This window comes from Carcharodon carcharias, chromosome 10, assembly GCF_017639515.1.
Source record: "Carcharodon carcharias isolate sCarCar2 chromosome 10, sCarCar2.pri, whole genome shotgun sequence".
NCBI lineage: Eukaryota > Metazoa > Chordata > Chondrichthyes > Lamniformes > Lamnidae > Carcharodon > Carcharodon carcharias.
In genome coordinates this window covers 92,580,061-92,606,132 of record NC_054476.1, presented here as the reverse complement: position 1 = coordinate 92,606,132, position 26,072 = coordinate 92,580,061, and the positions used below count along the sequence as shown (strand labels likewise).

Genomic DNA, 26,072 nt, shown 5'->3' with positions numbered 1-26,072 from the left:
AGTCAAGGGTAGGGGTGCTAGAGCTGATAATCAAGGATAGAGTAAAGGCAGTAGAAAGAACAGATCTTAGCTAGGAAAATCAATATTTAAAAACAGTTTGGATGGAGCTAAGAAGCAACAAGGGGCAGAAGCCACTGGTGGGAATAAAAGTTAATGCAGATTGACTGGCAGCTCTCTAAGGTGGGACTTCTTCCCAAGTGAGAGTGGAAATCCCACCTCCTGACAATTAACGCTCATTAGAGTATGAAATTGCTGTGGGGCAGGTAGTATTGGAGGGGACTCTTTGGATGGCGGGAAGGAAAATCCCGCCGTCCTAAAAATCTTGACTCTAATGTTGTACAACAAAAAAGGATTAACTAATAAGAATCTAATAAAGGTGCTCCTGGGAAAGAGCAATCATAACATTATGAAGAATGTTATATTGAGTTTGAGAGTCACTTAATGAAGTCTGAAATTGGGATCTTGAATTTGAACAAAGCAGCCTGCTCCCACCCTGCACATGCATGGAAACTCTGAGGCCTATTGCGACTTGGAGTTCCTGACTTCCCACTCTCCAATGAAGTAAGTGCAGTTGCATAACATATTCAAGACAGAGTATGATTGATTAACTTAGTACCAACAAACCTAAGGATTTGGGGATATTGCAAGTGTGACAACATTTGACCCAAAAGCACAGTACAGAAAGGAAAACTTGTAATTTAAAAAAAATGTCTGTGGGATCTGTGACTTCTTTTAAGAATGCTTGAAGGAGACCTTTAAGTGTTTGCACCCATTTTAAAGGGATCAATTGTAATCTCCTTAGATAAAAAGAAATACTGGTCCACATGGCCTGGCAATCCTTGACCTGGAAGCAATAACAACAGGAAGGAAGTTAGGACAGAAGCCATGTGGCGAGATAAAAAAAAGAGCGCTACAAGCAGGAAAGCTGGATGGTGGTGATCAGCATACTGATGCAGACAGAGAGAAAGCAGAGACAGAAGGAGGAACACAGAATCAGTGCAAGGTGAAGCCAACAAAATTCTTTATGAAAAGGTTGGCTGTTATCCCTAGTGTCCTAGTCAATATTAATCCCTTGATCAACTCAAAAATATATCTGTCCATCTTTGCATTGCAATAAATGGTTCAAGAGAAGGTCATCCCAACTGTACAACTCCCCAGTATTGATGCCAGTGCTAAATGAATCAAAACCCATTTTCCCACACCAATCTTTGAGCATTGCATTCAATTTTCTGATCTTATGTACCCTACGCCAAGTTGCTCAAGACTCAGGTAGTAATCCAGAGATTACGTTTTTGGTCTGTTCTTTAATGTAGTCCCTAGCTACTCATACTCCCTCAGCAGAAACTCTTTCTTAGTCCTACCTCTGTCATTGGTAGCCATGTGGACCATGACAACTGGATCCTTCCCGTCCTGCTCCAAGTTCCTCTCCAGCCCCAAGGAAATGCCTTTAACTGAGCGGGCAACACTGCCATCGGAACTTACTCTCGACTGCAGAGAACTGCGACTATTCCCTTAACTATACTGTCCCTTACTACAGCCATATTACCTTTTGCTTTCCTCACTTAAATGGCCATCTCCACTGCTGTGCTGTGGTCAGTTTGCTCATCCTTGATGTAGACTCTGCTCTTGTCTACATAAGCTGCAGGAACATCAAACTTGTTGGACAATGACAAGTGCTGAGGCTTCCCCATTGTTACCTTCTATACCCTATTTTTGCCTCTCTTACAGTCACACCCTCCTGTCCCTGACCACTGAACAAATCTGAAGTGCCTGGCCTAACAGGCGTGGTTGCTGCCTGGAACTTACCCCCTCCTAATACATTGCAATGTTTGAAGCTTGGAATCCAGCTCATCAACCATGACCGAAGTTCCTCAGGCCGCAGACACTGCAGATTTTGTTGCTGTGGATTACCCAGGTATCTACCTATAGCTGGAATACATCACCTGGCCTGCCATCTTTATGTTGTTTTTAATACCTAATTAAATTTGAAGTTTAGAACATTACTCAATGACTATCCGTAATTATATTATGGAGTTTAACTAGTGTGCTATAAGTTTAATATATTACTTGTATATTCCCAGTACTGGTGTAAACTACTGCCCCAGTTTAGAGGGGGAAAAAAATCTTAAAACTCACCAATCGCCTGCCTGCACACCTAATTAATAGCTCTGGGCTTCAGGCCTGGGGTCTCACTGTCTCTGGCTCACTCTCTTGGACCATCCTTTTTTGTGACCTCCTCCCTCACTTACCAAATTCCTAGATTTAAGCACTTAGTTTTGCTGCACTCAGTTTCCAGCTGCCACCTTTGTGTGACCTACTTCATGCTGTGGTATAAAGGGTTAATAGTTATTATGCTGATAGCTAATATACATCATCACTGATATCAGCTCATGCATGGTCAGAGCCCAGAGTGAGATGGTTCAAAAAGTTATCCCAAGCTTATCAATCCCTGTATATAGTTGAATGTATTTAATAAATATTCAAAAGTTTTTAGAGGCCTATTTTCGAGCAGTGTATGTTAAACACACCCTGGGGCCATTGGTGACGATACTTCATGTTGGCAGCAGTAAACCTACTGCATAGCATGGATCCCTGATGAAACCAACGTTGGTGTGAAAGTGAAAACTACTGAATAAAAGACAGCCAGGGTACGGCTGTGACTGAGAATCAGAGGGTAAAACACCAATGGAGTCCCAACACAATCGACTAAAATTAATAATTATGGAGAAAGTCCTACTGTTAGGCACTAAATATACGTTATGTAAGTTGTATTTGTATTTGCAGGTGTTCGGAATCAGCTATAGCTTTAAGTTTAAGTTTTGCTTTAAGTTTAAGCAAGTTATAGGTTTTGGTTGTGGGTCTAGTTTGACTTTAAAGAATGTTACCTGCAAGCCTGTGGGTTTGTATTATGCCTTCATTTTTAATTAGGTTTTATGGCATTTGAAGTGGTTTAGGGAAGTTAAAACAAAGTAGAAAAACTGGGCACAGACACAGAGGCCAGGATTTTATAGCTCTGTCATGGCCTGTCTCCCCCCGGCAGCTGCGTTGAGCCATTTAAACCTCCATTCTGTTCAGCAGGGCCATAATATCTCACCGGGCAGGAGGGGCTGTAAAATCCTGGCCAGAGGAATCGAAAGCAGTTTGAGTTCAGTCGGTGATTATGCTTTACGGTGAAGGAAGCAGTTTAAGTCTCTCTAGCTGGGCATACTTGCAGATTGCTGAGGAATAGAAGTCTAAGAATCTTAAATGAATTGCCTCTAAAGTTGAAGCAACAGTTAATGCCAAGGGTGTTCTGGATCTCAAGGGATATACCAAGTTGTCAGCAGTATACTGAAAGAGGGAACTACAGGAAGCAGGTTCTAAAGGAAAAAGGGAAAGGCCCCAAGAAGCCCTTTAAGTTCAGTCAAAGGACAAGGACCAAATTCTGAATCAAGATCCTGCTCGGTCAAAGTGAAAGCAAGGAGCAGAGTGAAAGGCTCCAAGTTTAAAAGACAGAAAGCTGCAGGATGCAGACTTAAAGCAAAATAGGTTTGCAAGAAGCCAGAAGATCCAAAGAGACAGCCAAAGGTTGGCGACTCCTTACTATGGGCATATGGAACAGTGGTGCTCTGATGGCACAGCTGAGCATCTGAGAGAGAGTGCGTGGAAGGCAAAGCTTTAATGCACGTGGCAATCCAGGGGAGTGGAACATCAGAAGGAGGGATCGAAATCCTGGCGGTGGGCCCTTTCGGAAGGCGTCTGAGAGAAAACATGGTTTGGGAGAAAATTCCAAAGTGCGTTCTTCGAGAGTGGAGATTGGAAACCCTCATGTGAAAGATGGAGTTCAGTGAGACCAGTTGGCTCATGGTGTGACAAGCGTCTTGGGAGATCGTTGGTGGGAGATCCCTAGCATCTGTTTGAGGTAGCATCTGTCACTTGGTTTCAGACTGTGTGTCTGACCACAGGTCGCCTATTGGTTTACATGGACTGTGTACTTAGTGTGAACACTGGAGTGTAAGATGGCTTTTGTAACTTGTGCTATGCTTACGAATCTGTATATATCTATAGAGGTATAGTTGTGGGTGAAGGAATATTACAATATGGTTCATCTTTTCTTGTTTAATAAAGATTTCATTCTTTTGTTAAAAGTTCATCAGCTGACTCCTGTGATTCCTGCCACTCTCCATGTTTCTAAACAAAAAAGTTAGGATCTATCAAGCCAGGTTCCACCCTGGGATTGGACTAATCCAGTAGAAACATCAGTTGGGATCATAACACTACCTCTCGCTAAATCCTTTGACCATGCGGAAGGTGCAGCCAACCAAGCAGCAGACAAAACTGGCATTGCAGATGCAACAGGTATAGGATCGCACCGGGGTTAGCATAGAAGTCTGATAATGAACAGGTCAGCACACTCCGCTATTTCATCGGTAGTAGCAAAGATGACATTTTAATAAGACAGGGTGTTAAAGAGGACACAGCAACCTATGAAGAGGTTATTAAGACCTTTGATTCATATTCACTCTTTGGAGGAACACTATTATAGACCGGGCAAGGTTTAACAGATGCATTCAGGAATCCAGAGGAAGTATTGCCTTCTTCATTAATGACCTGTATTGTTTGGTTGATAGTTGCAAGCAACTCTAAAGGATGATCTCATCTGAGACTGCATTGTGGTGTAAGTGCTTAATGAAGCCTTATCTGTTTTTTCTGATCTGATTTCAGTCCAGATAGAATCTAAATTTGTCCAAGACAGTGCAATTAGTGAGACAGGCTGCGCTACAGAAACAGAACCAAGTTTTATTCTGGGCTGATAGAGAACCTTTAAGGAGTCAGACCGCAGACTCAATTCAATTTGTGAACAACAGAGGCAACAGAGCACCCACTGAAAAAACAAACCCAAAATGAAGAGGGAGTAGTCACTGCCATCATCGAATGCTCCTGCTATGGTGTGACAAAACCCCATCGACACGAAGACTGTCCTACCATTTCTGCAGGAGCTAGGGCCATTTTAAAACGGCATGCCACAGCAGGAAGCTTTCAACCCCAGTTTAAAAATTTACAGCGAAACCAGTCTACTCAACCAACATGCAAATAGAAGATGCTGACAAACATGAAGTGCCTTTCCTGGGTGAATTTGCAAAGTCCAAGGGGAATTTTTGGAGCGTGGATATCATGATCAATGGCCACATGATGAATTTTAAATCAGACACAGGATCAGGGTATAATTTCTTCTGATACAATACAGTGGCTGAACCCAGAATTTCTCCAGTCCTTTATCATTCGGCTCTACGGTCAGGGGTATCCCACTGAAGTGCACTTCACTGCAATGGAAGAGAACTTATTGACACTCTACATTATTCAAAATTAATTTGACCGGCACAGACTCAATGGGCTGAAGGGCCTTTTTCTGTGCTGTAGACCGCTATGACTCTAAGATTGTTCTTTATTAAGCAGAGAAGCTGGTACAGAGTTGCAGCTCCTTTATTCATTTGTTGCATTGGAAACCCCATCAGAATGGTCTGAGCTAATCTTCCTAGAAAACGTTGCACACCAGCAGCCAGAGGATGAAATTTTAGAAATTGAACACCTCTTCAGAGAGGATGGATGATGAATATGGAGGTAAAAAGAACCTCATTGAGGAAGGTGACCAGGATATCAATCCACCTAACTACTCTGGATGCTAGTGACATAGAACAGCCTGAAGCAGGAAATTACTTGCTTGAAGACAAGCCAGGAACAAAAGCTCCCAGAATACCTAGTGAAACAATTGTAGAAAATAAAGCTGAATTGGGAAAGCTTGATTTCAAAACTAAAGTAGCAACAGCTGTACAAGATGCACAAGGAAGAGAAGCAATAGAACAACAACCTAATCAGGTAGAACACTACCTAGCAACAGAAACTAAGATGAATTCCAGCTCTACCCCAGACATTGGATTTGATTGCTGAAGCTGCTGAGGTGTCAAGTCGTGGTGAAGGGAAGAAACATGCTGGTATGAATGCATAATGTGTACATACGAACCCCTATAGTACCAACTAAAGAACTATCAATCCTGCTTGATAATAATCTTCATTCTTCTGTTTATCCATCTGATTTATTCATAAATTTGACATTAGAATTGCACAGCGCTTCACCCCAGGGAAAGGAATTATTGAAAGCACTTAGGACGACAGATACTTTTGCCAGAAAATGGGCTTGCTTGATTAGAAGATTGCAGACCTACTACAACTGGACAACCACCAGGAGAAGCTGACAAAGTCTTCTTCCTTCAAGGAGGAGCAGCTAGTACCATAACATCAAAAAGGAACGCCAAAAAGAGAAGGAAGAAGGAGAATGTCCATTCCTCAACTTTCCACATGAAACCAGAAGCCTACTGATTTAACTGTGCTCCAGGAAGAATATGGAGAGCATACATCCTACACATCCTCCAAGAGAGCCATGAACATGGTTAGAGATTAGTGCCACTGCCACAAGAGATGCTGTGGTACAGGTGGGGTGAGTGGTAATGTAGGATAATGTGTAAATGTTTAACGGGTAGCATTAAAGACTTGGGTGGATGTGGTATAAAGAGTTAATAGCTATTATGTTAATAATTAATATACATCATCAGTGATGTGAGATCACTGACCAGAGCCCAGAGAGAGATGGTTCTGGAAGGAGCCTTGTGCTTATCTATCCCTGTACATCATTGTATATGGTTAATAAATGAAAGTTCCCCGAGGCCTTGCTTCCTTGTTAAACACACCCTGGGACCATTGACGACGATACTTCACATGTACCTGCAAACCCTCCTGTATTTATACAAGCTCATATTTCAGTGATCTAAATTAATCACTGCTGGCTGCGGAAGCACTTCTACCTAGATTAACTGCAGCTGCCTCTAGCAGTCAGCTTGTTTGACACTAGAGACTGAAAAATATTAAAATTTATTTTTATATTTAAGTTAAATGCTAAATGCAAATTGCTGCAAATTGACCAAGGTTGGGAACGAAATGTTCCAAGATACTTGACTTTGAGAAGAGTTAGGTAAAACGAAAAAAGCTGGGGTGGTGGGAGGGGCGTGGTCACTAACTCAGATAATGAAGAATAGGTAAAGACAGTAGAGAGAAAAGAACCCAGCTCAGAAAATCCAGATTTAAAATCAGTTTGGATGGAGCTAAGACACAAAAAAGGCCGGAAATCATCCGAAGAAGTAATTTATAAGCCCCCAAATTGTAGTTGCAGTGTTTGGCCGTGTATAAATCAAAAAAATAAAGCTGCATGTAACAAGATTAATACAATAATCCTGGAAATTTTAATCTTCATATAGATTAGGCAAATCAAATTTGCAGTAATAGCGTGCAGGACAAGTTTAAAGAATGCATTCAATATCGTTTCTGAGATCAATATGTCAAGATACCAATTAGGGAACAGGCTATTTTCAGTCTACTTATTGTGCAGTGAGAAAAGGTAAATTAATAACTCTATAGTAAAGGAATTTCTAGTGAAAAGTGATCAGAACATGGAAGAATTTGAGCACAATTTAGCTAAGTCCAAAATTAAGGTTTCAAATCTAAACAAAGCAAATACATTGATATGAAGTGCAAACTGGCAATGTTAATTGGAAACTTTTGATAAACATTGGCAAACATTTGAAAAGATAATTCAAAATATGCAACGACTATACATTCCCTCAAGGAATAAAAAAACCCCATGGGAAAAGTGCTCCTATTGTGGCTAATAAGAGAAGTTAAAATTAGGAAAGTATCTACAATGTGCTAAAAAGAGAAGTAAGCCTGAGAATTAGAAGGATTTTTAAAATTCAGCAAAGCAGGACCAATAAATTGATAAAGAAAGGAAATAAAGAACAAAAGGTTAAACTAGGAGGAGATATTAAAAACAGTTTAATGTAAAAAGAAGGAGATTAACAAAAGTAAATGTGGGTCCCTTTACAGACAGAGACAGGAGAAATTATATTGGGGCAAGGGGGAAACTGCAAAGACATTAAACAAAGCACCTATAACCATCTTCATGGTAGAAGACAATAATATACTCTGGAAATGGAGGGGAATCAAAGGTCTAATGAGAAGAAACAACTTAAAGAAATTAGTATCAACAAAGATATAGTTTGAAGGACTAAAATCCCTGGCCTGATAGCATACATCCTAGGGTTTTAAAACGACATGGCTACAGCAATAGACGATGGATTGGTTATGATCTTCCACAATTCCCTAGTTTCTAGAATTGTCCCTGTGGATAGCAAACATAAACCCACTATCAGGCAAGTAGAAAGAGTGTACTGTAGGCCAGTTAGCCTGAAATCAATAGTTAGGAAAATGCTAGAATCTATTGATGCTGTCAGACCTGCTGATTCTTTCCAGCAATTTTTGTTTTCATTGCTAGAATCTATTATTAGGAACTTAATAGTAGGGCACTTAAAAAATGATCGGGGCAGAGTCCGCATGACTTGAGGAAATCTTGTTTGACAAACCTGTTAGAGATTTTTAAAAATATTTTAACTAGCAGGTAGATAAGGAGGAACCAATGGATGGTGTTTGGATTTTCAAATAGCATTCCGTAAGGTACCACACATGGCATTAAATTAGGGTTCATGAGATTGGCGACAATATATTAGCATGGACTGACTATTGGTTAGGGGACAGAAAACAGAAGGTGGAATAAACAAGTTCTGGTTTGCAGTCTATTAACAGTTGGGTAGCATAAGGATCAGTGTTTGGACCTCAGCTATTTACAATTTAAATTAATGAGGGGACAAGGGGTTGTATCAAATAAGTGTCATGAAGCTATTAATGTATGTATTATTGGAAATATTTTTCTTTTAAAATAGAAGTTTAGTCTGTGGGTTTGTCTTAATTGGTTTAAAGCCAGCTAGCCTTGGTGCTTTGATGTGTACTACCTTTAAGATGTAAGAAAGGTAGGATACATTTGCATTTTTTGAGTAGAGCGTTTAAGAAGGTGAGTGCAATCTGGCACCTAGCTAGCAGAGACCAAGCAATATGTTTATATTACTAATAAAACTGGTACTATGAAAGCGGTTTTATTGTTAGAAGAAGTAGAGTTCAAAGAGGCTGGTGATACAATGAGAATTTACATTCAACAAGCTGCACTAGGTACAGCTTCAGCAGTTTTGTATGTGCAGAGCAGACGCAATGTAAGCCTACAATTGTCTTCGCAGGAATCAAAGTGAAAGGAACCTAATTTTGAACTCATAAGATGAAAATGCTTTGCCTGGTATCTGGTTAAGTCTCTGGGTTGCAGTTGCCATAATGGAGATTCATTTGGGAATTTGTTAAAAGTTATGATAGCAGTCATTTATAGCAATGTATATATATATTTAACTTGTGTAAATTAATACATGTTTCATTTAGTTTAATACAAAACCTCTCGAGAACTGGTGGTCTGATTCCTGAATTTACAGTTGCATCTCAAAGGTACTACTTAAAATATAGGTTATGACAGCTGTTTAAAGTTCCCCTCTGGGATTTTCAAAGAACTCCGCTTTACTGAAAGGCTGTGTCATATCAATTGGGGGCTCTTTCCGGGATAATAATATTCCTAATTCTATGATTGGTTTGGAATTGGTGAATCTTAAGGTTACAAGTATGAGAAGCACATTGAATTCAGGAGTTGGTGAGCTATCTTAGATGTGGTGAGACTGCAGGATGGCTTTGGCAAGTGCTAAGAGTTGTCCTGGAGTAGAAGATATAACCCTGACTGGGTTGGACAAAATAACCAAAACTAAGTTAACAGAGTTGGCAGATAAGTGAAAATTGGAGTTACCTGAGGGTGCTAGGAAATCAGACATAATTAAAAGTATAGCACAGCATCTACAGTTGGAAGGGAAACCTGACACTTGTGAATCACAGCTGGAGGTAGTGAGACTTCAACTGCAAATGAAAAAGGTTCAATTAGAAGAAAAGGACAGAAAAATGGCTTTTAAAAGGGAATTAGAAATTGTAAAGATAGAGAAAGAGGAAAGAGAAAAAGAAAGAAAGAGAATTCCAACTGAAAACGTTGGCAGTTTAAAAAGAGATGCCAGTAGGTGCGGAAGCATTTACCTCTAATATAGGAGCCAGTGGAAAGGTTTTTAAATTTGGACAAGCTCTTTGAAAGTTTGAAGAAAAAGATATTGATGCAACCTTTATTTCATTTGAGAAGCTAACTAAACTGATGAATTGGCTACAGGAAAACTGGACATTATTATTACAGTTTAAATTGTTAGGTAGGGGAATTGAACTATCTGCGTTGCTATCAGAAGAAATGTCAGTGAATTATGATGTGGTGAAAAAGGCTATTCTGAGTGCATATCAGTTGGTTCCCAAAGCATACAGGCAGAAATTTAGGAATATGAGGAAACAGCCAGGGCAAACTTATATTGAGTTTGAGAGAGTAAAACAAAGTAATTTTGACCGGTGGATACAGGCATTGAAAAATGAAGCAACCTTTGCAGCTCTTAGGGAAATAATTCTTTTGGAAGAATTTAAATATTCAATCTCTTCAGTAGTGAGAACTCATATGGAGGAAAGGAGGGTTGATTCTGCAAGACAAACAGCAAAGATAGCTGATGATTATGAGTTAGTTCATAGAGCTAAACCTTTTTCTCGTCACACTTTCAAATTGGCAAAGGATAAAAAGTAGGAAGGTGAAATGAAGGTAGCTAGTCAGGGAAGAGGAGGAGCAGCTGGAAATTCCCAGGAAGTTTTTCCCAGAATAAAAAGGAAGGTGCTGAAGGTAGAAGTGACATTTGAAAGTTGGGGTGTTTTCATTGTAATAAAGTGGGGCACATAAAGTCAGGGTGTTGGAGATTGAAGGCAAAATCTGTTGGAATTGTTTTGCTACAGTAAAGCTCTGGAAGTAAAAGTACTGTGGGTCCTGAGGTTCAGGCACAGCAGAAACCAATGGCTTGTGTACAGGTGAAAGAGGGAGAATCAGCGAAAGGTAAAGAAGTGAGAATGTGTTCACAGTTTACTCAAAAGAATTCTGAGGAACAGGTTGCAGGAGTGTTTAAAGACTTTGTATGTGAAGGGTAGAGTAGGTAAAGATGTTAAAATTTTAAGAGGCACGGGGGCTAGTCAATCCTTAATGTTGTGGGATAGTGATGTTTGTTATTCAAAAGGAGTACTGCAGGAAAAGGTAATAATAAGTGGAGTTCATGGAGATGCTAAATCTATTCCATTGTGGAAGGTAAATTTAAAGAGCAAATGGAAGACAGGTGAAGTTATAGTTGGAGTGGTTGAAAAAATGCCCATTCCAGGGATTCAATTTATTCCAGGTAATAATATAGCTGGATTGCAAATGTGGGTGATGTCTGTGGTAATTGAGCAGCCTGTAGAAGTGTTTTCAACAGAGGTGTTACAAATGGAACATCCTGGATTGTTTTGTAACAACATCAAAGGTTCATCTGGAAGAACAAGATAAGCAGGCAGATCAAAGGCAGTAAGAAGGTGTCGAAATCCAATTATCTGGCACTGTATTTGATAACATGGTTCAGGAAGAAGGAATACAGGAAAATTCAGCTGAAATGTTTAACTCAAAGAGGTTAGTGGAGTTACAGAAAAATGAGTTGCAATTAAAACAGTTATACCAGAAAGCTTATTCAGAAACAGAATCAAAATATATTCTAGTATGTTATTATCATCAGAAAGGTATTTTGATGAGTAAATGGAGGTCGGATGATGTCTCAGAAAATGAAAGCTGGAGGGAGGTGCATCAGTTTGTTATCCCATTAGGGTATAGAAATGAGATTCTGAGGATTGCTCATGAAATTCCTGTGGGGGTGGGGGGGGAGGAGGCGTGCATTTAGGAATTAGGAAAACACAGGAAAAGATATAGAGGTATTTCTTTGGCCAGGATTGCATAGGGATGTAGTCAAATTCTGTAGAACCTGTTATACATGTCAAATAACAGGAAAACCGCAAGCACTGATTAAGCCGGCATCTTTAATCCCAATACCAGCATTTGAAGAACCTTTTACCTGGGTCATGATCGATTGTGTAGGACCCCACCCTAAGACTAAAAGTGGAAATCAGTATTTAATCAACAATAATGGATGTGTCTACCAGGTTTCCTGAAGCGATACCTTTTAAGAAATATTACAACCAAGAAGATTGTGGAGGAGTTACTTAAAATTGTTTTACAAGATATGGTTTACCTAAGGAAGTACAATCAGATCAGGGGTCAAATTTCATGTCACAGCTGTTTAAGGAAGTAATGAACAGTTTGAGGATTAAACAGTGTAAGTCAACAGCTTATCATCCAGAGTCACAATGAGCTTTGGAAAGATGGCACCAAACTTTAAAAGCTATAAGAAGAGCATACTGTCATGATTACGTACAGGGCTGGGATACAGGAATTCCAATTTTGTTATTTGCTATTAGACACGCTCCTAATGCATTCACTGGTTTTAGCCATTTTGAACTAGTTTATGGTCATGAGGTAAGGGGACCACTGAAATTGATTCATGAGAAATTGGTGTGTCAAAATTCAGAAACTATTCTCCTGGATTACATATCAAATTTCAGGGAAAGATTGAACAGAGCATGTGAGTTGGCTAGGGAATATTTTCAGATATCACAGCAAGTGATGAAAGTGAAGGCAGATAAGAAAGCTAAAACTCGCAGTTTTGTTTCTGGAGAGAAAGTTTTAGTTTTGTTACCAGTACAAGGTGATTCATTAAATGCAAGATCTAGTGGGCCTTACAGGATTGAAAAAATTGAGTAAAGTAAATTATTGAATAAATACTCCAGATATAAGAAAACAGAGGGAGTGTCATGTAAGTATACTTAAAAAGTAGTTTGATAGGGACAAAAAGAGGTGTTAGTGATGGTGGAGGATGAGAAAGAGGTAGAAGTGCAAGACTCTGAAATTGATTTCCAATGGACAGTCGGTCCTGTTAAAAATCTCCTAATGCACTGCTCCGGGTACATCCAACAAAGTGGCCCTTTACTTGTTCACCATGTTTGCTGCGTATGGCATTACAAGGAGGTGCTATCCTCTGACAGGCTCAGGTTCTGCTGATGATAGTTGCTGAACCACCGCTGCTGCTCCTCTTCCTTCAACTATTCTACTATCCAAATGAAACTGGCCTGTAGTAGTTAATGGATGTTTCTCCGACTGGAGGAAGGTTTGTAGTGGAGTCCCCCACAGGGGTCAGTGTTGGGGCCCCTGCTCTTCCTAGACGTTAGTGTACAAGGCACAATGCAAAATTTGCAGATGGTAGAAACTTAGGAGCAGGGTGAATTGTAAGGAGAGTACTGTAGATCTTGAAAAGGACATAGACAGGTTGGTGGAATGGGAGGACAAGTGGCAGGTGAAATTCAGTGCAGAAAAGTATAAAATCTCCTAATGCACTGCTCCGGGTACATTTTGGTAGGAAAAGTACAAAGACATTAAAAAATAAAGGGTACAATTCTAAAGGGGCTGAGGAGCAGAGGGACCTGGGTGTGTATGGCATAAATCATTGAAGGTGGCAGGACAGGTTGAGAGAAGTTAATAAAGCTTGCAGTATCCTAGGCTTTATTAATAGGGGCATGAAGTACAAAAGCAAGGAACTTATGTTAAACTTGTATAGAACACTCGTCCTCAAGTGGAGTACTGCTGCCAGGTCTGGGCGCCATACTTTCGGTAAGATGCGAAGGCATTAGAGAGAGTGCAGAAAAGATTCATAAGAATGGTTCCAGTGACGAGGAACTTCAGATAGTTAGATAGATTGGAGAAGTTGGGACCATTTCCCTTGGAGAAGAGAAAGTTGAGAAGAGATTTGGTAGAGGTATTCAAAATTATGAGGGATCTGAACAGACCTGATAAGGAGAAACATTTCACATTGGTGAAAGGATTGAGAACAAGAAAGCATAGATTTAAAATAATTGGCAAAAGAAACAATGGCAACATGAGGAAAAAAGTTTTCACGCAGTGAGTGGTTAGGATCTGGAATGCGCTACTTGGGAGTATAATGGACGCAGGTTAGATCAAGGCATTCAAGAGGGAATTGGATTGTTATCTGAAAAACGAAAAAATGTGCAAGGCTACGGAGAGAAGGCAGAGGAGTGGCACCAGGTAAATTTCTCCTACAGAGAGCTTGCACAGGCACAATGGGCTGAATGGCCTACTTTTGTGTTGTAACAATTCTGTGATTCTGTAATTGTACCCATGGTAAGCAGATACGGATCACAGAGGATAATTAATGCAAAAAGTATCATGAAGGAACAATCTTGAAGATAGAAATTCTCCAGGCAATCCAAACAGCATAATGGCAGACAAGATCTACAATCAACATACTTGCAGGTAAAGGATGCTTTAAGTACTTCATGCGCTGAATTATCCCCCTATTGGGGGGGCTTGTGCGGGGACAGGCGGGAGCAAGCGTGAACCTGATCGGTGCCCCCGATCAGGTCCGCGCCTCCATTTTACATTGGCGGGCCAATTAAAGTCCGCCCAGCGTGACACTCGCCCGGAAGCACTTAGCATGCCCTGTGCAGGCTGTGGCAGGGGGCGGGGAGGGGAAGATTTCCTGAGTCCGGGCCTGTGCCGGTGGATGAGGTTTCATGATAAGTGCGAAGGCCAACCTTAAGGTAGGATGGGCAGCTCATTTAACTGTTTTGATTAGTTTTTAAACAGGCCTTAATAGGCCTTTGACAGTTCGGCGGGCGCGCTGTCGAACTGAAAATCTAAATGACGTGCGGTGACATCGAGACACCCACCCGGCATCACCGCATGTCATTTTACATGTCAGCGAGCAGGCCCCGCCCCCGCTCGCCGACCGGAAAATTGTCTCCCATGACTCAGACAGATCCTGCCTGCTAGATTTTACTGCTGGGGCAGGCACTGGATAGGGCTTCCATGATTTTGTGTTAATAGAGCTTTATGGTCTTAATTGCATTATCGGACCCAATTTCCATGTATCCATGAGGAATCCACCAGACTCTGGCTGGTGCCTCAGTTGATTTATAAAATTGCATGGTTAAGATGATGGCAGGCAGGAATACACCAGGAATGCAGCCAAAATAACTCTACTGTAAATTTAACCAACTCCCCGCCTCATTGCAGTGAGACACAGTGAGTAAATATGGCCCTAAAATGCTGAAGTAATACTGATCAGATATATTTTATTTGTTGCTTTAAAATTCTAAAAGGTTTCAAAGATGGATAAGAAAATAAATGAATGGGAATGGGCCATTTGAAATGGTTCACTCCCAACAGTGCTCCATCATTGGTGGGTTTGCAATTTATTCACTCAAAATGCAAACAGGGGAGCCAAGCAGTTTGTGAGGTACAAATGGAAAGATAAATTATAATATATAACAGGTATGGCCAAACTGCAGGGGTCTTTGTCACTTAAAGTGTGGCATATGGAAATATATTGCCTGAACACCTTGTTGCGTCACAATTTGATATAAACTGTTTTATAAAACCCCAACTCACCTACTCGTCAGGAACTCCAAGTCCTGACAGTCTTTGGACTTCCTGTGTGTGCAGCTGGTTCCCGGCCTGCGCATATGTGTAGTTCAGCATTGTTCAGGTCCTTGACAGGCACCTTGCATCTGGGTAAAAGAAGGGTGCAAAAATCCAGGTCAGGTTACTGTGTGCAGAGTGCTACAGTCAGGGATTTTCTGGGGGAGAGGGACAAGGGAGGGGGACAAGTAGAGGTCCCAAGAAATGTCCCAGAGGCAGGGATAAGGGACAGGAACAGGTCCCAGTTGAAGAAAGAAAAGGAGAAGCCGACTCCAATTAAAGAAGGCACTGCAAGGAGCAGACTTTATGCAAAGTGGGCTCAGGGGAAGCCCTGGTGCTTGAAGAGGGCTCAGGAGAAGCCCTGAAGATCCAAGAAGGCAGTCAAAGGTTGGTGACTCCATGCTGCAGGCTGTTGGGCAAAGGTACACCTTTGGAGCAGTAGTATTCTGCTTGGCACGGTTGAAGGACTAAAATTGTGCTTACAATTTGATACTTGACAGTACTCAGGAATCCAGGGAAAGGAACCTCAAGGAAGGTGAGAAAGAAACCCTGCAAGGTAGACCATTGTTGAAACAGTCCAAGTGGGAGCAACTTTTGGCGAAGATTCCAAGGCAAGATCTTCGAAGGTGAAGAAAACCCTGGTAATATGCTCAAGGTATCAATTCAATAATGGTTGTCCGCTTCTCGAACCTCTGGTTATGGAAACATGTGCTGTAGAAATGGAACCATTGGACTTCCAGGAAGACCAGGGTCTGAAGATGATGTTTAAATCCCAATCTACAGTCAAGTTCTGGAAGCAAGTTCTAGAAACCAAACATCCTCAACTCAAGAAAACTAGTGTCTGACTCATTTCAATTTTCGACACAACATACTGCTGTGAATCACTGGACTCGGTAATGAAGTTTGTCTAGTTGAAACATCATGCAGTCCTCACAAATCAACATCTGACGGAGCTCCTTTTTACAGCCTTGACAACATATCAGCTGGATTTTCAAAGACTTTTGACCAGGATGGAGACCCGCAAAACCTCTACTACAGTAATTAGCCTGTGTAAAGTTTGTCTCTGTCTTGTGACTCTTGGACATCATATGCAGCTCTTTGGTTCAGTAAGGTTAGCAACTTGTGGTGTGTAACACTTGTGACTTCCTCCCCTATAATCATCATTGCTAGATGCAGTTTTAATATAAAGCCCGAATTTCCTATAAGAATTTCTAGAGGATAAATCTTAAATGGTGCAGCAATGCTAAGAACAACTTAACGGATGAATAACAGGATATTGATAGGAAATTAACACCAAAACATAGATTCAATAAACAGTGCTCAACCTGTGCTTTTGTCTTTCACATGTTTATGAATCTGCAGTCCATTATCTTTTCATCTCCAGCAGAAGAGCAGCTAATTAAAGTGCTAACATTACCAATGTGACCAAGACTATAAACATAAAATAGGAAGTAAAGCAGCGAGTCAATAGTAGGACATTTTTACATTGTTCAGAATGGTCACCTTTCAAGACCTCAGAACATTCTCTTTATAGCTAATGAAATTATTTTGAATTACAGTCACTGTTGCAAAAAAGGAACTGCAACAGCCAATTTGCACACTGCAAGCTCCCACAAATAGCAATTTGATAATGACCAGATAACCTGTCTTTAGTGATGTTGACTTTTTTCTTTTCTTTCTTACTCAGAATAAGCTTTAAAGTTTCACCTTATTTTCTACTCACACAATGAGTTTCTGTAGCATGCATCTGGCATGTTGGTTGATAAGCTGCTCCGTATTCACCATTCTTTGCATTTGCACAATTGAAGTAAATTTTAGGATGGTCACACGTTTCTAAGGAAAAATATTCTATGTTTTATTACTAAAATACATAACATACTTGTCGCGTGTCAAATTAGTAGGTTAGATTTGTTAACGGCCTGCATTAGTCTAGAATTATTACTGTATTATTTTAGCGCATATCAGCTTTGGCAGATTTTACATACTTTTCAGCAGATGTTTAGAGATGAGTTAAGATCTAAAATTTAAATATAAATATATATATATATATATATGTATATATATATACACACATATGTGAAGATTTTTCATATTTTGTATATCTTATGTTTTTGGGTTTCTATAAGAATCTAAGTTAACAAATGTCTCCTACCTCCATGAATGGAAGTGTTGTCCGAACATTCAACTTTGCCATTTTGACAAAAGCTAGGAAGAGAAACAAGATAACAGTATAATACATGAGTTGCAGTAATTATACAATCTGCATCTTCCAAATTCCATCCTAGTTTAGCTGTAAATTTGTAAAAAAAAACCCTGCATCAAATCCAAGAAGTTCTTTCTGCCATTAGATCTCCATTGCAACTGTACAGCAATAAAAATTAATTCAAGATACTGTGAAACCCTCATGTACATCAGGCAGGAAGGCAAGTCGCATAAGGGTATCTTGATTTGATGATAAGGTGATTGAACATTTTGTGTTAGATGTCTTGTTTGCCTGGCATAGAAGGAAAATTGTCAAGACTGGTTTGTAAACCATGGCAAAAGGTAGCTACTAACTCTAGCAGTTCTGTCCACAGGAGAAGAATATTGTGTAAGAAGAAATATATCATCAGTAGGAGAAAAGTAAAGTAAGGATGACCTGTGTTTAGCCATCTAGAATAGCTCCGCACAGCCACTTTCACATTCTAATGTCCACATTTAAATGAAATAATAACCATCAGAAGTTCTTTCCCACATAAGTTGTCTCCCTAATGTCTTTTTCCATACACTGATTGAAGACAACAGTTTGGAAAATCCAATACAGAAATCAACCTCATCAAACAGCTTCTGCTCCCTCGAGAAAGCATCTTCCTCATGCTTGTGGAAATATTTACATGGGGTCTCAGGTTCAACATACTGCTGCCATTAATGAAGGGTCTCATAGTGTTTCTGCAAGAAAATGCAGTGTTCAATAGCAAATTGCCAATGATCCAGTTGATTATTGTGTTATGTTGCATACTGCATGCTACAGTGATTCCAGAAAGCTCCCACAGGTTTACATTAGAACATCTCCATGGAATGGTCCAGAAACCTAATCCTCTGCTTTAGCATTCCAAAGATGTTTTCCATGGTATTTTCACACACATATCAGTTGCAAAGCACTCTCAATAAGTGTCTTCAGTCATGGCAACAGTAGGTAGCCAAGATTCCCCAACAGTTAACCCTACAATCATGGCCTTTTTCCAAACAACGGTGGGTTAGTAAACTGCTTTAGGATAATGGAACCATGTGAGATACGAGGAGCCTGGTACTTTTTACTTTTATGCCAGTCATCAGACATAGGTTGTACATTTATGGAATATTATTCCTTTTTATTCATGTAATGAATATTCCTTTCCATGGGTACATAAGGTCAAAAATATTTTCATCTATCACTTCTATATATTGGTTCACCCTTTTAAACAATGCCTCTGTTACCTGCCAGCTGCACTAATGGTCAGTGAACTAGCTGATGCATGCTATGTCACTGGCATCTCCTGAAAACCTCCAGTGGTTAGAAGCATAATTCCATTGCAATTTTCCTTGTCACTGAGCGCTTAGCTCTTGAATGAATTGCAGGTTCTAGCAGATTTCGTTACTGATTGTAGACAATTTCCTAACTGAAAGTCCACAAGCCCTAATCCTCATTGAGATTCAAGGAAGTCGTTTTGGGGGCTCTATATCCATAGATCTTGATATCTCCCATTGTCTCCTCCTCTTGCAGAGTTTCTGTCTTCACTAGAGAAGAGGGCATTGCTAATCTATTGGTAAAAGGAGGATGCAGTAGCAATATTGGATAGGATAAAAATAGATAAAGAGGATGTATTTAAAAGGTAACAGCTCAGGGCCAATCCTTCAATATAGTAGAGAAGTTGCTTGGTGATGCATTAACTGAGCTAACGACAAGGTGATTAATCATCTTGACCAACTCTAAATGGAGAACTGATCAGAAAACATTACAAAACACTGTCTTTGTCCTGTGCTACTCAGCAGCTGCCCAGTCTGGGAAAGCTCTTCCCATGCCAAGAAGTTCAATTCCATTCTCAGTGTAGCTTCCAGAGCTACTACTTGCTGTCTGAAACTTACTAAATTGGACAATCTGCACTGTTGTCTGGATTTGCACCACCCATCATCCGGAAGCTAGTTACATCAAGAATGGACAAAGCAGACCAGTGATCTTCCAGTAAAAACCAGAAACTAAGAGCCTGAAGTCAAGGGCGCAACTTCTCACATAATGCCCAGCCCCTAGACTGTAATGTCCACAGCTGTCACCTTGTTGATTGGGCAACACATCTATAAACAAAGGCAGATGGTTGGTCTAATGACCTAGACGAGTCCCTCCTATCAGGCGCCAATGAAACATGGCTATTTGGCTGTGTCCCAATAGCCTCAGGACTGGTGTAACAGACTTCAGCAGAACATAGACAGACTGGTGAAATGGGCAGACACAAGGAATCTGAAATTCCATGCAGAGAAGTGTGAAGTGGTCCATTTTGGTAGGGAGAACGAAGAGAGAAAAGATGAACAAAATGGTACAATTTGAGAGAGACCTGGGGGTGCATGTACACAAAACTTTGCAGGTGACAGGACAAGTTGAGAAGGATGCTAAAAAAGCATATATGATCTGGTTTTATTAATAAAGGAATCGAGTGTGAAAACAAGGAAGTTGTGTTTGTTAAGTCAGTCCGAAGCCAGTTAGTGAAGTGTGAAACTGGACGCTAATATTTTTGCTGATAATAAGCTTATTTACAAAAATGTGGCATACACACGTCTACTTCCTACCTAGCACCCCCATGTCCCAGGAGCCCTTCTTTATAAGTGCTCTTCACCTGTGTATCTTAATATGATTAACATACCATTAACCCTTTCTTTAAACAAAAATACATTCAAATAATTATAAAACAAATCAAAGAGAAAAAACATTTTTTTCATATAACCCATCACAATGCAACATTTCCCCTTCTAGGACCTCCAATAATTTCTTTGAGCAAGCATTCTTTTTTGTAAAGCAGTCCGATAAAATGAATTAATGCAAGTCATAAATTATCTCACAGATCTCTTTTCTCTCTAACATTTCTTTTAAACTAGCAAGGTCAATTTTTAATCTTTTCTCAGTCACACTGTTGAATCTACATTATCCCATAAAGAAATGTTATCCGCATAACATCAAATGCACAAGCTTTTCTCAGAATGTCCTTTGTATATGATTTCCCTCAAACCTTTGATGAGTAAAACACATATCTACGTTTTCTACTAGAGTCAGTGTTTCTGCAGTTACGGTACTTATAGCCCACTTTATATTTTCTTGGTTTCCCAGCCCACTTTATATTTTCTTGGTTTCCCAGCCCATGTGATAAAATTTTCCATGCTTACCCACCAAGAATCTTATAAATCCAGCTGCATTCAAATAACTATCTGGATGGTTGGCATGTAAGTGTCGCTTCATTGAAGACCTATCCTTATTTAGCAAGATAGGTGCAACACATTTTAGATATGATTGTTGATTCAAGATTATTATGATTAATGTCCAAGCCTATATATTTAAAGGCTCCTGAAGCCTGACTTCCAATCTTAAATTCTACTTTGATCTGATCTATAAAAAATTGTTAAAAATCCACAAAACCTCTTCACAGGAAATCATCGACATGCATTGTAAAGATGTCTGAGATGTCCTTTTTGTGATACTGGTAGAACATTGCTGGATCTGCTTTCAGTTGAGCACAGCCTACTTTCAGCAAGATGGACCCTACCAAAAAGTACCATATCATTGATGCAACATTCATTTCATAACTGCATTTGTTTAATTTCCACAGCTTCTCTTCCACATTGCTGGTTTCTTTAGGTGGTTTCAAAAACACTTCTCTTTGAAATGTTTCATCCTGCTAAAATGCAGCCTTTATATTGATCAACCCATATTCCCACAATAATGTAGCCAACAGAGTTAAGAAAATTCTCAGGGTTACTGTTCCTTCTCTCTGGGGGAGTCTGCTTCAAACATCTTGATCTCTAGGTCTGACTTCAAAACCCTGAGCCATTATTCTTGTTTTACCCTTATTTATCCTATTCAGGAGTACTTTTTCTATGCATAACCACCCGTGTGATAAGGCTGGCTGTCCCTTATCTGGCACTTCAGAGTATACACCAAATTCCTTCCAACTTTCCAACTCTTTGTTTGGCCTCTTTTATGAAATGATCTTCTAATTATCTTTCAGCCATTAAAACTGCCTGATCATAAGGGTGTTCCTAGATTGTTCTGTAGTCCTTGTTCTATTGAATAACCTGGTCAAGCTATAACCTCTATTTTCCCTCCCATCTCTTTCTGGGTGACTGCTACAGGATCTCTCCCTCCCGTCTCCCATTCATCTTGGTTAATCAGGATTGATTATAAACTTTCAGAATCTGAGCAGTTACTTGGAAGTGATGAGGCACCCGGTACCTCACATACTCATGTTTGACAATTACGAGGAACAGAATTTGGTAGATCAGGGGCCGGGTGATGATAGACAAAGTGATACTGAGCATAGAATAGGGCTATTGTACCTAAAGGACAATTGCCTAAAGGCAGTACTAGAGTAACGTAAGTACCAGAAAGGTCCATGAACGGAAGGATTAGACCATTGTAGGGAGAGCAGGAAAGCCAACAGCAAATGGCTAAATGTCCAAGATGATGGGCAAGAGGCAATATCTCCAGAGAGGCAATTGAGGTGAAACAGTGGAAAGGAGACCACATCAGTGCTGATAAACAGACTGGTCCATTTTATCCTGCAAGGGAGGACTAACCTTTTAGAAAATGTTAGCGTGTTATCATCTCCAAACCTGAAGCAGGTAGAGTTTTCATGCTTCTTGATCTTCCGCTGGTCTGCCTCATCAAGAGACTCCAGGTAACATTTAAGCCAATCCATCCCACGCACTATGAAAGTGCAACCGCTGTCCAGAACTGCACAGTTGAATAAATCATCCATCACATACTCGTCATTGGATTTAAACTCTCAGTGACCAACACAATTCCATCATGGGAGTCACCACCATCATTGTCAGCCTCAGAAGAGGGTTACTTCAAAAACACGATTCTTTCTCTGTGGGCAATTCATCATGTAATGATACTGAGAATCATACAGATAAGAATGATTAACCCTTCCCCATGCATTTTTTGGGTTCAAATGCCTATGGTCACTGTCCCAGACCCGCTTCCTGTCTTGACTCTCAAATTAGCTAAAGGTACGACCATTTTCAGACTGCCTGTCAGTAACCCCGTCTTTGTACTGAAATCTTCATCTAATAATTGGTCAATCTCGAAATTCAGCCACCATCAAATCCTCCATCCCTGGTTTCACGGCATAGTTGTTCATATTTGCTATGAAAGTGGCTGGGAATGACTTTTCCCACAAATTATTTTTAGAGCAGCAGCCTAGTTTGGTCTAGGAGAAAGTCTTTCCCATGGAACTGAACCCTTGTCAATCCTATAAGTCTATTGACATGAGAGATTTGTGCACAGTCGAGTAACTTAAATGCCAATACAGACTCTGGGATTTCAAATACAAATTTCTTCAATCTCTTTTCCCATTTATCAAAGTCAATAATATATTCCTCCATGGGCTGATAATCTGTTTTCTTAAATCTATCAAATGTTGATCATGCTTCATATGCTTCCACTTCATATGCTTCCAATAAATCACTCTTTTTTGTAAAAGTTATCCAAAATCTGTAATGTAAGGTCCAATCCTCTTCATAATCCAAATCATCCACATTCCATTCTGATAATACTTTACTCCTAATCTTACCTTTTTCTGGTACTGAGAAAGCTAAAGCCATCCCTTGCTTCTTTCGGGCTAATGAAATAACCTGCATCCACATCTCAACTTCAGTTTTCCATTGCTGATATGGTTTTGTCTCCGAAAAAATTGGTGGATAGTCAAAGCCTGAAATTATGCATTGTCCTTCTGTCATTTTGTAACTTAAATTGTTAACAGAGGCATGCTTCTTTTACCTTCAAGGCAATAAAACTTATTTTATAGCAACCAATCACCAAAACGTAATACTCATCCTCTGTTACCATGCCAACTCCAATAATTGTATGTAAGGGAAAGATGAGTCTGAAGCTGGTCTTTTACCTCAAGCAGGTTGATCCTTCAGCCAGCTCAACAGAGTGATAGAGTGATAGACTCCTAGTCCCCGCTCCCCCCCCGGAGTGTTACAGCCGTACCTATTTAAGGGTGAGCCAATGGCCATCACCTGTTTTAACAATGCAATTGTTTTAACAATGTAATTGCTAGTTAACAAGACAACTGTTATTGGGCCTTGACAATGTAATTGCCAATACATTGATACTATCTTCTGTGACGGAGCCAAATGTCTCAGTTATGCCATGAAACCTGCTGGAAATGACTGCTTTCCCAGGAATTTTTTTAAGGCATTAGGCATCTGATCAAAAAATGTTTCTCTTTCTGAAAATCTAACTCTAATTAAGACCGGAGTCGATCTATTTTGCACAGTCCAACAAATTGAAAGTGAACATTGAATAAAGGGTTTCCAAATTGAATTTTCATAATCTTCTATATAGTCTGATAAAGTCCCTGAAGTATTCCTTTATAGAATTACCATCCACCTTTTACAAGTCCAACATGTTTTGTAGGCACTTAACAGATCATCTTTCTTATAAATGTTGTCCATGAATCTTAATACAATATTCAAACATTCATCAGTGTCCAATTCACAAAAAATGTTACTGCTGAAAATACTTTTGTCAGGAAGTGACATTGCCAAGGCCATACCTTGTTTTCACTTCAGCAAGCCCATGATTCATGTCCACAAACCCAATCTATTTTTCATAAGACTTGGATTAAGGGAGCTGTGGTGGGTAAACACACTGATACTTTCTACCTGCCTTCAGCCATTTTTCACAAAAGTAACACAAATTACAATCTTCTGTCCAAAAAAAATCTTAGTTTCCAATCTTCACATTAAGTCAATCCAAAGCCAGCTGGTGAAGTATGAAACTAGACATCAATTCTGCTCTCTACCTACCCTGGTTTCCAGCATTCTGTCTTTATAAGTGCTCCAGGTACTTAATTAAACAATGCCCTTCACCTATGTATCTTAACAATATCACAAACGATTAACAAGGTTCAACCTTTGTGAAACACCGGTTAGCTTTTAGCCTGAATATTGTATTCAAATTTGGGCCACATGTTTTAGGAAGGATCTTAAGACCTTTCAGAATTACTAGAAGGGAAAACGGGATTGGAGACTTCAATTATATGGAGAGACTGGAGAAACTATAGTTGCCTTAGAGTAGAAAGTATTCAGACGAGATTTAATTGAAGGTCAAAATCAAGAATGGTTTTGATAAGTAAAGAGATTTTGTTTCCAACAGCAAAATTTGGTAATCAGAATACATAAATAGAAGATGATTGACAAATAAACCAAAGAATTTATTTTTTAAATGTATTTGTGATCCACAGTGCACTGCCTGAAATGGTGGTGGAAGCAGTTTCAATAGTAATATTCAAAAGAGAATTGGACAAATATTTGAACAAAAAATATTTACTGGGCTATGGGGAAAGATGAAAAAGAAGAGTAGTATCAATTTTTTTTCACTTACAGGATGTCAATGTCGCTGGCTAGAGCAGCATTTATTGCTCATCCTAAATTGCCATACAGAAGGTGGTGTTGAGCCGCCTTCTTGAACCAATCCAGTCCCTTTGGTGTAGGTACACCCACAATGCTGTTAGGGCGAGGGTTCCAGGATTTTGACCCAGCGACATTGAAGGAATAGCGATATATTTCAACGTCAGGATGGTGAGTGGTTTAGAGGGGAACTTCCAGGTGGTGATATTCCCATGTATCTGCTGCCCTTGTCCTTCTAGATGGTAGCGGTCATGGGTTTGGATGTTGCTGCCTAAGGATCTTGGTGAGTTTCTGTACTGCATCTTGTAGATGGTACACACTGCTGCTTTTGTGCGGTGAGGGCAGTGAATGTTTATGGGGGGGGAGGGCGCTAATCAAGTGGGCTGTTTTGTCGTGGATGGTGTCAATCTTCTTGAGTGTTGTTGGAGCTGCACTCATCCAGGCAAGTGGAGAGTATTCCATCACACACCTGATTAATAGAAACATAGAAAATAGGGGTAGGAGTAGGCCATTTGGCCCTTTGAGCCTGCTCCGCCATTCATTATGATCATGGTTGATCATCCAACACAATAGCCTGCTCCCGCTTTCTCCCCATATCCTTTGATCCCTTTTGCCCCAACAGCTATATCTAATTCCTTCTTGAAAACATACAATGTTTTGGCCTCAACTGCTTTCTGTTGCAGTGAATTTCACAGGCTAACCACTCTCTGGGTGAAGAAATTTCTCCTTATCTCAGTCCTAAATGGTCAACCCCGTATCCTCAGACTGTGACCCCTGGTTCTGGACTCCCCCACCATTGGGAACATCTTTTGGCATCTATCCTGTGTAGTCCTGTTAGAATTATATAGGTTTCTATTAGATCCCCCCTCATTCTTCAGAACTCCAGTGAATATAATCCTAACCGACTCAATCTCTCCTCATATGTCAGTCCCGCCATCCCAGGAATCAGTCTGGTAAACCTTCGCTGCACTCCCTCTATAGCAAGAACATCCTTCCT

At 40.0% G+C, this 26,072-nt stretch overlaps 1 protein-coding gene across 1 annotated transcript in view; it reads right to left on the bottom strand.

Annotated features, from left to right (window-relative positions):
* LOC121282853 (mucin-6-like) overlaps nucleotides 1–26,072 on the bottom strand; it is a 286,476-nt gene that overhangs the window by 77,512 nt on the left and 182,892 nt on the right. Inside the window, exons 20-22 of the mRNA XM_041196667.1 lie at nucleotides 23,230–23,402; nucleotides 22,229–22,385; nucleotides 17,583–17,635 (exon numbers count right to left, since the gene is read on the bottom strand). Coding sequence (XP_041052601.1) covers nucleotides 17,583–17,635; nucleotides 22,229–22,385; nucleotides 23,230–23,402 — 383 coding nt within the window. The remainder of the gene's footprint in view (nucleotides 1–17,582; nucleotides 17,636–22,228; nucleotides 22,386–23,229; nucleotides 23,403–26,072) is intronic.